The sequence below is a fragment of the Sus scrofa genome, chromosome 2 (genome assembly GCF_000003025.6).
Source record: "Sus scrofa isolate TJ Tabasco breed Duroc chromosome 2, Sscrofa11.1, whole genome shotgun sequence".
In the NCBI taxonomy this organism is placed as follows: domain Eukaryota; kingdom Metazoa; phylum Chordata; class Mammalia; order Artiodactyla; family Suidae; genus Sus; species Sus scrofa.
In genome coordinates this window covers 41,960,480-41,974,203 of record NC_010444.4, presented here as the reverse complement: position 1 = coordinate 41,974,203, position 13,724 = coordinate 41,960,480, and the positions used below count along the sequence as shown (strand labels likewise).

General features: G+C 38.7%; 1 protein-coding gene across 1 annotated transcript in view; it reads right to left on the bottom strand.

Moving 5' to 3' along the window:
• PIK3C2A (phosphatidylinositol-4-phosphate 3-kinase catalytic subunit type 2 alpha) overlaps window positions 1–13,724 on the bottom strand; it is a 194,094-nt gene that overhangs the window by 49,859 nt on the left and 130,511 nt on the right. The window contains 5 exon segments of the mRNA XM_021083275.1: window positions 6,098–6,161; window positions 6,294–6,373; window positions 7,787–7,898; window positions 9,294–9,414; window positions 12,068–12,225. Of these exon segments, the coding sequence (XP_020938934.1) occupies window positions 6,098–6,161; window positions 6,294–6,373; window positions 7,787–7,898; window positions 9,294–9,414; window positions 12,068–12,225 (535 nt within the window).

Genomic DNA, 13,724 nt, shown 5'->3' with positions numbered 1-13,724 from the left:
TAGGAACCATGAGGTTGTGGGTTCGATCCCTGGCCTTGCTCAGTGGGTTAAGGATCCAGCGTTGCCATAAGCTGTGATGTAGGATGCAGACACAGCTCAGATCCAGTGTTGCTGTGGCTCTGGTGTAGGCTGGCGTCTACAGCTCAGGTTGGACCCCTAGCCTGGGACCCTCCAAATGCCACAGGAAGCGGCCCTAGAAAAGGCAAAAAGACAAAAAAAAACCCCAAAAAACAAAAAACAAAAACCCAAAACTATGTATACATACAACATGGACAGAGCTTAAAAATAGTATGATATATGAAATAAATCAGATATGAAAGATGACAAAGGATATCATTCCAATTAGAGGAAATCTCCATTAAAGGCAAATCTATTGAAGCAGGAATCAGATCAGTAGTGGTTTGGGGGCTGAAGATGGGCATGGGGAATAACTGAAAAGTAGTACATGGAAACCTTTGGGAGTGATGAAAATGTTCTAAAACTGGACTGTGGTGACAAACAACTATGTATTTGCTAAAAGAATCACTGACTTGCACACATTCGATGAGTAAATTTTATGGTCTATAAATTGTATCTCAATAAAGTTGTACAAAATATAGGGAATAAATATGATAAAGAGTCACTATTCCTAATAATATGGTCAGGGAAGAGCTCGTGATTAGACGACACTTGAGCAAAGACCTTCATGAACTGAAAGGGTAAGCCATGCAAATGTCTAGGGGAAAGCACTAAAAGAAGAAGGAAAAAGCACAAGGGTCCCAGTGGGAAGCATACCTATAGATCAACGAGAACAAAGGAAGAAAGGGGTAGGAAGCCAGATCACAGAGGTAGTGGGTCAGAAAGTGTAGGGGCATGAAGCCACAATTAGGGATTTGAATTTTACTGACCAAGACAGTAAACAGGATTTTGATCACAAGAGTGGCATGATTTAATATTTTTAAGGGTCTATAAATTGTATAAATCTTTCCAGAGAACCATCTTTTGGTTTTGATTTTTCTCTTATATTAAAGTTGTGGAGTTCCCTTTGTGGCTCGACAGTTAATGAACCTCACTAGGATCCATGAGGATGCAGGTTCAATCCCTCGCGTCACTCAGTGGATTAAGGATCCCGAGTTGCCATGACCTGTGGTGTAGGCCGCAGACACAGCTCAGATCCCAATGTATGCAGAAATTCCTGGGCCAGGCACTGAATGCATGCTACAGCAGTGAACCAAGCCATAGCAGTCACTAGATCCTTAACTAGTATCCTTAACCTGGCCACCAGGGAACTTATTTTCATTTTTAAAAATAAACTTTTTTTTGGTCTTTTTCAGGTCGCACCCGTAGTACATAGAAGTCCCCAGGCCAGTCACAGCCATAGCCACGCGGAATCTGAGCCTCATCTGCGACCTACACCACAGCTCAGAGCAATGATGGATCCTTAACTCACTGAGGGAGGACAGGGATCGAACCCGCATCCTCATGGATACTGGTCAGGTTCCCATCGTAGCTCAGTGGAAATGAATCTGACTAGAAACCATGAGGTTGCAGGTTCGATCCCTGGCTTCGCTCAGTTGATTAAGGATTGAGTATTGCCATGAGCTGTGGTGTAGGTCACAGACTCTGGCTCAGAGCTGGTGTTGCTGTGGCTGTGATGTAGGCCAGCAGCTACGGCTCCAATTGGACCCCTAGCCTGGGAACTTCCATATGCCATGGATTCGGCCCTAAAAAGACAAAAAAATAAATAAATAAAGTGTTAAGTAACACAGTCTACATAACCATGTACAAAACTTCTTAACCATGTTACACTTGTCAAAACTAAGGTGTTAACACTTATATTACTAGTGCCTACACTGCAGACTTTATTCAGATTTTACCAGCTTTTCCACTAATGTATTTTTCCTACTCCAGGGTACAATCCAGGACACCACACTGCATGATTTTTTTTTTTTTTGGCCTCACCCGCAACATGTGGAAGCTCCTGGGCCAGAGACTGAAGCTTCACCACAGCAGTGACCTGACCTGCCACAGTGACAGGGTCCCCAACTTGCTACAAGAGATTTAAAAATAGGAGTTCCCATCGTGGCGCAATGGTTAACGAATCCGACTAGGAACCATGAGATTGCGGGTTCGGTCCCTGCCCTTGCTCAGTGGGTTAACGATCCGGCGTTGCCGTGAGCTGTGGTGTAGGTTGCAGACGCGGCTCGGATCCCATGTTGCTGTGGCTCTGGCGTCTACAGCTCCGATTCGACCCCTAGCCTGGGAACCTCCATATGCCGCGGGAGCAGCCCAAGAAATAGCAACAACAACAACAACAACAACAACAAAAAAAAAAAAAAAAAAAAAAGAGAGAGAGATTTAAAAATAAATCCTGTACTGATTTACTTTAAAGGATAATTTTGGTTGCTTATGGAAGACAGGGTGTAGAAGGACAGAGAGAAAATGAGAGACCAGTAAGGAACTGTTGATAACTACTTGTAGCTGACAAGGAGTGTAGTTTGGCAGTGATGAAGAGTGGTCACATTCTGAATGTATTTTCAAGGTAGAGCCAACAGAAATGAGATTGCATGTGGGATGTAAAAGATCTTTTTCTTGAGAAATCAAATGTGACTCTAAGGTTGTGACCTGAGCAAATGGAATAACAGAGCTTCCATTTATTACAAAGAGGAAGACTCATGTATATCTTAAATTTGAGATAACTAGACATTCATATAAAAATGTTGAGTAATAGATACTTGAATCTGAAGTGATGATCAACATATGTAGGTATTTAAGGACCTGAGATTAAGTGAGATGACCTACAATGTAAATACAAAGAAAAGAAGTCCTAGAACTAAGTGTCCTGGGCATTCTGATGTTTCAAGGTCAGGAAGATAAGGAGATCATAAGAAGGAAGCCACAAATAAGAGTGAGAATAAAGCAGACATTGGAAGTCAGAGAACCAAGAATGTGATATCTTTGAAGCCATGTGAGTGTTTCAAGAAGAAAGAAATGATCAACTCTATCAAACACTATAGAAAAGTTGAGAGAAAGAAAGACTATGAACTTATTACCGGAGTCATGCTTATTAAAGTCCCTGATGATCTTAAGAGCAGTTTCAGGGAAGTGTTGAGAATGAAAGCCTGATTGGAGTGGGTTCATAAGAGAATGGAAGGGAGGAAGTGGAAGCATCAAAAACAGATTAATTTTCAAGGGTTTTGGTATAAGGAGATAGAGAAGTGGGGTAACAGCTGCTGGTGGATTTGGACTATTTGTTTTATTATAAGATGGGAGATATACCTACGTCTCTGTCTTTGAACTCTTTTCTTCCCCTCTACCTGTAATTTTCTTGGTGATCTCATCCAGTTTTATAGCTACAAAATAATATTAATATTCTGATGATTTCACAGTTTATTATCTCCAGCCTGGATCTCCTCCATTAAACTCCAGATTCACACCCAACTGCCTACTCAATACCACTATTTCGATGAAAAATGGTCATCTCAAACAGAATGTCTAAAATTGAGTTCAAATCTTCCCCTCAAAGCTGCTCCTCTTTTAGTTTTCTTCATTTCACTAAAGGCAACTCCAATTTTCCAAATGCTTAGGTAGAAAATCTTGGAGTTATGCCTAACTCCTCTCTCTCCCATGCTCAGCATCCAATCTATTGGTAAATCCTCCTAGCATTAACTTCAAAATATATTACAGGAGTTCCCGTCGTGGTGCAGTGGTTAACGAATCCGACTAGGAACCGTGAGGTTGCGGGTTCCATCCCTGCCCTTGCTCAGTGGGTTAATGATCCGGCGTTGCCGTGAGCTGTGGTGTAGGTTGCAGATGTGGCTCGGATCCCGCGTTGCTGTGGCTCTGGCGTAGGCCAGTGGCTACAGCTCCAATTAGACCCCTAGCCTGGGAACCTCCATATGCCGAGGGAGCGGCCCAAGAAATAGCAAAAAGACAGGAAAAAAAAAAAAAAAAATATATATATATATATATATATTACAGAATTCTACCCCTTCTCATCACTTCTAGTGTAATCACTCTGATCCAAGCCATCATTATCTTTCCTGTGGCTAGCAAAAAATCTACCTCATTGATTTGTTTCCACTTTTGTCCCCCTCCTTAACTTTATTCTAGCTACAAAGACCTAGTAGACCTTACATATACTCTACCCATCTCTCCCTGGATAACCAGGTAGCTACTGCTGCTGCTTCTCCAGTTCCTTACTGAAATTCATTTTCTCAATGAGGTCTTCTCTGATTATCTTATTTGAAATTGGAACATTACCCTCCTCCTTTATTTTTCTCTAACAGCATTTACCACGAGATCTATTTTGCTAGTTTATTTGTCTGTCTCCTCTAACTAGAATGTAAATTCTCTAATGGGCAGGGATTACAGTTCTTTTGTCCACTCCCATATCCTCAATACCTACAACAGTACCTTGAGAGAGGAAACACTCAGTAAATATTAAATAAATCAATATATTTAAATGCTGATTAAAAAAATAGTAGTAGCTAGAAATCTGGAAGCCATCCTACACTATTTCGTCTTTTCTCACATCTCATTACCTATCAAAACCTAATGAATTTATTTCCTAAATATTGTTAATTGGTCCCTCCTCTTTTTTTTTTTTTTTTTTTTTTTTTTGTGGCCGCATCTGCAGTATGCGAGAGTTTTTGAGCTAGGGCTCAAACCCGCACAAATAGTGACTTGAGCCACAGCAGTGACAACACTGGATCCTTAACCAGCCGGCACCAGGGAACTCCATTCCGTCCTTCCTTTTCACCTTCACCATTCTCACTGTCTTTCATTAGAACTACCACAAAAAAAACCACAAAACTTTCCTAAGTAGTCTTCCTGAAATCAATCCTGCCAACCTGAAACCTATTTCCACAATTTGGACAGAGTAATTTCAGAGCTCAAGTCTAAACAAATCACTACTCCACCCCACTCCACTCCTACCCTCAGCTTAAAACACCTTAAATGGCCAGAGTAGGGGTCAGCAAACTTTTCCTGTAGAATGAAAATAGTAAATAGTTTAGGCTGTGAAGGACGTATGGTCTTTGTCAACTACTCAACTTTACTATTAGAACACAAAAGCAGTCATAGAAAATATGTAAATAAATGAGCATGGTTGTGTCCTCCAAATTTTTACTTACAAGAATGGGAAGTGGGCTGGATATGGCCCCTTGATATCGAGAATAAAGTAAAACTACTTAATATAGGGTGGTAACTTATATCTGGTTATCTCCAACTTCATCTCTCAACCTTCACTTCACACTCTGTACTCTACTACAGAAGTGTTTATACGTCCACATATATATCACACCTGTGTACTTTTGTTCACATGCCCTTTCCAACCATCTTCTGGCTAACTCATACTGTTTGAGACCTGGCTCAGACAACATCCTTTCGTAGAGTCCTTCCTTGAACCCTCAAGTTGGGAGACGTGCCCTTCTCCATTCTCTTAAAGAACCCAAATGCATACCTCTATTCTACATTTACTATGTATACTGGATTGAAACTGTTTAAATTTCCCATCACTAGTTTTAAGTTCCTGGTAGGTGAGGATTAGGTCATTCATTTTCCTAACTCAAACATCTAGCATCTAGCAAGCATTCAATAACTGCTTTTTTGAACTGAACTGAAGGTCCCTCTTAGCAATAAAGCTGAAGTAGTTTATTACTGAGAATTACTATTACTATTACTATTACTGAGAATGTTTGATATTATGCTTGGTCAGAAAACAAGTCATCAAGGAGTTCTCACTGTGGCTCAGTGGAAACGAACCCAACTAGTATCCGAGAGGATGCAGCTTTGATCCCTGGACTCGCTCAGTGCCGTGAGCTGTGGTGTACGTCACAGACTCAGATGTAGCCTTGGATCTGGCATTGCTGTGGCTGTGGCATAGGCCAGCAGCTGTAGCTGTAGCTCCAATTTGACCCTTAGCCTGGGAACTTCCATATGCCACACATGTGACCCTAAAAAGCAAAAAAAAGGGGGGGGCATCAAATAGCAACATGAAGAATATGTTTTAAATAGTTCTTCCAAAATACTTAATTCAATGCCAACACTAGTATATAACAGAGAACAGAGACAAGAATCTTTAAATCATCATGCCAAAACATGAATTAAGACTTACTTCAATCTGAAGAGCCAATTCCACTTGGCTGTGATAAGAGTCTAAAAGTTCTTCAACAGGATGTCTGAAATACAGAACAGTTATTATGGCTGAAAGATACTATAAACAAAAATGATTGTTTTATTTACCAAAATAAATGCATTCACATTCAAAAGTAAAATTTGAGAGCCTGAAATTAACGTTTTAGATGACACACCTTGTCATGACTTCTTTGTAAGGTTTTTCTATTTGATGCAGGTGTTTGTTTAAATCCACAGGCATTTCATCATCTTCTGCCTAAACAAACATATGTATACAAATGTTTACCAAGTAATGAAATCCATTCTTTGGTCTTTCTATTGCCAAATTAAATATGGTTAACTCTATGATAAATTCTTGAAATAAAAGTGATTTTTCAGAACTGAAGCTTAAAATAGTATCAGAATCAAATATTATTTATGAGAGCTCCCACTATGGTACAATGGGGTTGGTAGCATCTCCAGAGCACTGGGATGCAGGTTCGATCCTGGGCCCAGCACAGTGGGTTAAGAATCTGGTGTTGCCCTCAGCTGCAGCATAGGTCACAACTTCAGCTCAGATCTGATCCCTGGCCTGGGAACTCCATAAGCCATGGTGTAACCAGAGAGAGAGAGAAAAAAACTATTATTGACTCAGAAAAAAAGTGATTTAATCTTCTGAAAAAAAAAATTTAATGGAAAAAAACATAAATGCTTTAAAGTCTAGTTTCTGATATATAAATAGCTCCCAAAAGAAAAGCTGTTCTATACAGAGAGGATAGAGAGCAAAAAACACTTTTAAAGATGGCTGACAACCAAATGAAGGTGAGGTGGGAACAAGACGAGGAAAAGATCATCTGAATCTCTGCATTATGTTTTCAATGATAACCAAATGTTCTTCTACCTTACCCTCAATAAATGAAGTACTAGTCTCTTTTACCATAGTCCTTACTATGCAAAATACTCAAGAACATCATTCCTTAAGAAACTGAAAAGAGAAGTTACCAATGATTGCTAAAATGTACTGAATTTTGTGAAATAGTTTCCACCCAAATAAAACAAATTCTGCCTAACATAGAAGCAAAACCTAGGAAAATAAAGGAAATAGAAAGTAGAAATGACTGATATTTTTCCATCCAAAACTCTACCAAATGAAGAATGATTTTCTTTAGGGGTTAAAATTCATCAAGTATTTATATAGCAATAAAATGGTCTTAATTTCTTGGCATTCTATTTTGCTTTAACCTCAAAAGAAAGAACCATACTTTTAAAACAGGAACTTAGTTATCATTTGGTGAAAAATAATGTTTTTTTTTTTCTCAGTTTGGTGCAAAAGTCAATGTGGACCTTTTTCTCCCTCAAACCATATTTCAAAATCTTTCTTCTTCCTCATTTCCTTGACTGACCCTGATGTTTTCATGGTATAACTTATGTAAAACTATTACAAGCCAAACTTTTATAATTCCTCCACTTTGATTTTCAAACATGTCACTAGCTCTGAATAGTACACCATCTGAACTTCAATGATTAAAAGTCTACTCCCATCTGCTGAAAAAATTTCTGTAGGGGTAAAAAGTTCGTCATTCCCAGTCAAACCCAAAAATCTTGGTGCATGCACAAATTGCAAATTGGCAAATTAACAAAAGTATTCAGATTCAACCAGATGCAATTCAGTTATACAGTACACACTTACTGTTCGGGCCAGATTTTGGCACATTGCACTGAGGGTCAAAAGTTGTAGTTTAATCTCTGTGTCCCATTTTCGACAGTTTTGAATATGTTCATGACTTCCAAGACAATGATTACTGTAAAAAAAAAAAAAATCAATTATTCATCAATGTTATTCGCCTCAAACTAGAAATTACAGAGGTGAGAGTAAAATATAAATTGCATCTGCATCAAAAATTGAAGAGAATGGTAAAATAGAGATTTTTTTTTAACCAAGTGTGAACATTTAAAGAGAGGAATAATTCTACATGAGAAGAATTAAAGCAAAATAGAAAGAAGATGGAGACAAAGAAGAAAAAAAACAAAGAACACTTATAACAGGTTCAGAAAAAGAGTCATATAATGAATACTTCAGGCAACTAAAATCATAGCTGACCACTACATATAAAGTAATACTGCGGAGTTCCCGTCGTGGCGCAGTGGTTAACGAATCTGACTAGGAACCATGAGGTTGCGGGTTCGATCCCTGCCCTTGCTCAGTGGGTTAACGATCCGGCGTTGCCATGAGCTGTGGTGTAGGTTGCAGATGTGGCTCGGATCCCGTGTTGCTGTGGCTCTGGCGTAGGCCGGTTTAGACCCCTAGCCTGGGAACCTCCATATGCCGCGGGAGCGGCCCAAGAAATAGCAAAAAGACAAAACAAACAAAACAAAAACAAACAAACAAAAAAAACAGGAGCGGCCCAAGAAATAGCAAAAAAAGACAAAAAAAAAAAAATAAATAAAGTAATACTGCAGGCTACAAAAGGAAAATGGAGTCTACATCATATGACTATTGCCTCTCTGCAGAAAGAAAAAAAACCTAAATTTCATATCAACCCATTACCCACATTCTTCCATTTAAGACTATCAGCTTCCTAAGGGCAAGACCACGTCTTAATTACCTGTGAAATCTTTCTACAGTCTTAGACATGGTATCTTAGACAAAATACATCTCAATATAAGTTTATCAATTCAATCAATTCACTAGGATTCAGTGTAGTTTTTTGGGGGTTTTTGGCTTTTTGGTCTTGGCATTCAGTGGCTTGATGTGGGATCTTAGTTCTTAGACCAGGGATTGAACCTGGGCCGCAGCAGTGAAAGCACCAAGTTCTAACCATTAGACCACCAGAGAACTCCCTGTAGTTTTAAATTATAAATTTAACTTTAAGTGTTCTTTCTTTTTTGTTAGGGTCATGCCTGAGGCATATGGAGGTTCCCAGGCTAGAGGATGAATTGGAGCTGCAGCTGCGGGCCTACACCCCAGCCATAGCAACTAGGGATCCAAGCTGTGTCTGCAACCTACACCACAGCTCAAAGCAACACCAGAACCTTAACCCACTTGGCAGGGCCAGGGATCGAACCTTCATCCTCATGAATACTAGTTGGTTTCATTTCTGCTGAGCCCAGTGGGAACTTCTGAAATGTTTCTAATTTAAGCCATTAAAAGAGAAATTTTCAAAGATGTTGCTCAGTAATTTAATGAATATACTTACTTCTGTAGTACTTCTTCTTGACCACAAACTTTCAGAACATAGCTGCCAACATCTACTTGATTCAAGTCATCATGTACCCAGCAAAGGGCTTGCATTATAATGATTTCTACAGTAGAACTCACTGTAAAAGAGTTAGTCATCATTTTCATTTCACTCATTTAACTTATAAATACTTATTAAGACTGTATTTCTTATAATCTAAAACAGCACTACAAAAGAGAAAGACGATGCAGGTCACATATTAATTTAAAATTTTCTAATAGCCACACTGAAGAAAGTAAAAAGAAAAAGGTGAAGCTAATTTCAGTAATATGTTTTATTTAACCTAACATAGCAAAAATATCATTTCAACATATTGTCAATATTTAAAAATTAATAGGATGTCTTACCTTCTCTTTCAAATTAAGCCTCTGAAATTCAGTGATTATTTTACACTTATAGCACATCTCAATCTATATTAGCCACATTTCAAGTACTCAATAGCCATATTTGGCTAGTGGTTACTGTATTAGACAGGGCAGATCCAAGCTAAGAAAGTCATCTCCCTTTTACAGACTCTTCCAAAAAGGATGACATTAAGCAGTAACTAGCAAATAATTATTTAAACAAAAGCACAAGGAAAAAGAATCACCATTTTATTTCATTTTAAAAATTTATTTACTTATTTATTTTTGCTTTTTAGGGCTGCACGCAAGGCATATGGAGGTTCCCAGGCTAGGGGTCCAACTGGAGCAACAGCTGCCAGCCTATGTCACAGCCACAGCAACATAAGATCCGAGCCGCATCTGCGACCTACACCACAGTTCACAACAACACCAAATCCTTAACCCACTGATCGAGGCCAGGGATTGAACCCTCAACCTCATGGTTCCTAGTCGGATTCACTTCTGCTGTGCTGTGATTTGTGCACCTCCAAATCACCATTTTAAGCATTTGACATTTGCCTCGTAAATTTTCCAATGCATAAAAATATAGCAAGCAGGAAGTATTATTCAATTACCATTCTTTGCAAAAGCTGGATACTAAGATTCTAAACCATTAAAAACTATGATAACCTAAATCAACTACACTTTAAAAAAATTTAAGAAATTGACACAACATTGTAAATCGACTATACTCTGATAAAAATTCTTTAGGAGTTCCAGGAGGATGAAGGTTTGATTCCTGACCTTGCTCAGTGGGTTAAGGATCCGGCATTGCCATGAGCTGTGGTGTGGGTCACAGATGAGGCTCGGATCCCGCATTGCTGTGGCTCTGGCGTAGGCTGGTAGTTACAGCTCCGATTCGACCCCTAGCCTGGGAACCTCCATATGTCTCAGGAGCAGCCCAAGAAATGGCAAGAAAAAACAAACAAACAAACAAAAAGGCAAAACAAAAAACAACAATTTTTTTAAAGTAACCTATTTCTATACTTAGAGCTCTTATGTTCAATTCAGAAGACAGTGATTACATTCAAAATTCATGAAAATTAATGGCTTGGCAGAAAACGCCATAAAATCTCTATCTAATACAACAGCTACATTTCTGAACAGTCTCATGCATTGTAACATTTACCATCTGAACATAAAAAGCACTTCTACTATAATACGATTACATTTCTTAACAGATATGTAAACTATAAATATGCACATTTATGAAGAATCAAACAAGCATTAAAAAATTTTTAATGAATTACATCTTGATACATTCAGTCATAATTTGATACAAACTAAAATATTTGCTATCAATACTTATCCATGCTTATTTTAATTAAGGGGCTGATTAACCTTTTTTTCCCTTCAATTTTAGTATTAATTCTTACTGTACACTTTGACAAGTTCCCAAACCAAAATTTAAGGTATGTTTATTTTTCTTTTCATTCTTTTTTAGGACCGCACATGTGGCATATGGAAGTTCCCAGGACAGGGCTCAATCAGAGCTGCAGCTGCCAGCCTACACCATAGACCAGCAACTTGGGATCCAAGCCACATCTGCAACCAATACCACAAGTCTGCCACCTATACCACAGCTCACGCAACACCAGATCCTTCACCCACTGAGCAAGGGCCAGGGATCAAACCTGCATCCTCATGGATACTAGCAAGGTTCTTAACCCACGGAGTTACGACAGGAACACCTTAAAGTATGTTTAAAAAGACTAACTTCTGGAGTTCCCGTCGTGGCTCAGTGGTCAACGAATCCAACTAGGAACCATGAGGTTGAGGGTTCGATCCCTGCCCTTGCTCAGTGGGTTAAGGATCCGCATTGCTGTAAGCTGTGGTGTATGTCACAGACGCGGCTGGGAGCCAGCATTGCTGTGGCTGTGGCGTATGCCAGCGCTATGACTCCAATTCAACCCCTAGTCTGGGAACCTCCATATGCCGCAGGAGTGGCCCAAGAAATGGCAAAAAGACAAAAAAAAAAAAAAAAAAAAAGACTAACTTCCTTTAGAATATAAAGAACTGGATTACAATTAGCTTTTCTAGCTAATGTGTCAGGGCTTTGGCCAAGAGCTAGTGATTAACCAGGTTACTCAGCATTTTTCAGAGAAATATATAGTTATAAAGGTAAATGTTTCCTCACTAATCCAAACCAGAAAACTATCCAATCGAATGCCAATTTTTGGAAAAGTATGACTAATGCATATTAAGTATTTTATCACACCCACAGACACACACAAATTTTCAACGAACACCTAATGATAACAGAGTGAGTTTTAGTAACACTAAGATTTTAAACATTTTCTCCCTAATCAGAGCAAAACATGAATGATCATTGGGGAACTATGAACCTACCATCACACGTAAAGGTAACTGGTAGCTGAAATCCTTCAATTTCAATGGAGACCTTCACGCTAGCATTTTCTCCACATATGTTTCTTTGTGCTGTGACTGGACTTAACAAATAGCCTGGATTTGTGCAGTGATTGGTATATGGAAAGTTGGTCTTCAATCTATTAACAAAAAAGAAGAAATTAAATTCCTTTTTTGAAAGCTGCATTTGAGAGTCCTGAACAAGGCTTTGCATGCTTACAGACATTCAATTCTGTGTTTGTGTCCAATTCTAGAGCTGCTCAGGAGAAGTGCAATGAATGGACCCCTGTCAAAACTCCAAAACATTTGCATTTGCCTTTTAAACAAAAGGAATCCAAGAAAAGTGATTAAGTACCACCAGGATATTTTTAGTAATGTTATCAACATTAACCAAACACATCCTGATACATAGCTTTAAATGAGGTTCTCTACTTGAGATTTTTTGGGAAACAGTATAATTACACAAAAACATTTTTAGGGAGTTCCCGTCGTGGCACCATGGTTAACAAATCCGACTAGGAACCACGAGGTTGCGGGTTCGGTCCCTGCCCTTGCTCAGTGGGTTAACGATCCAGCGTTGCTGTGAGCTGTGGTGTAGGTCACAGATGCAGCTCAGATCCCGCGTTGCTGTGGCTCTGGTGTAGGCCGGCAGCTACAGCTCCAATTCGACCCTAGCCTGGGAACCTCTATATGCTGCGGGAGCGGCCCTAGAAATGGCAAAAAGACAAAAAAAACAAAAACCATTTTTAGTGAACCATTGATAATATAGGTGCTATAGCCCTAAATTATAATTGCCAGAGGGACAGAAAATTTGTTGTCTTTTTAAAATCTTTTTTATGAGATCCTTTTCCCTACATGTTATTTTTGCTTGCTAGTAAATAGAAAAACATAGACAGTGGGTTTTTACAGTGCTATGAGGCCTTATTCCTTCAAAGTGATTCCTAAAACTTAGGGACTGCTAAATATTCCCTGCCTGTGAAGTATACTTGGTATTCACAGGCGCAAAACAGTTTAAATTTAAATATATGAGCCTGGTGTACTGCTGTCTCCAGATGCACTTCTATTATCTAAAGACAAAGGAGGACTTGATGCCTTCTTTAAACGTTTTAAACCTGGGTTTCCTTTAACAGACTTTTCTGGAAGTCAGAAGACAAGTTTCAATTCCCTAACTGCTTTTCATAAGACTATAAATGGAACAAATGCTGGACATTTATCTATTTGTTTTTGCAGAGATAATTAAAACAATCAAGTCATACGAATGGAACAAAATAGTTTGAATTGACAGTAAATAAGGTTCTGGAAAGGTAACAAGTATAACTGTGCACAGCCTCTAGAATCAGACTACCCAAGTTTAAATCCTGATTTTACCTCTTACTAGTTGTATAAGCTTAGGCAAGTTACTGAATCTCCTTGTTGCTTCAGTTTCCTCTTCTATAAACTGGGGGTACTACTACCACCAAACTCATGGGTTGTTGTAATTACGTGAATTAAGTTTATTAAGACACTTGGAAAAATGTCTAACACATGGTAAGTGTTATAAGTATCTTGTCAAATGAATGAATGAGTGAATGAATAAATACAGTTTTTACATTGTGATCTTAAGCCCCACAAAAGATCCAATATTAAAAATAATATAATT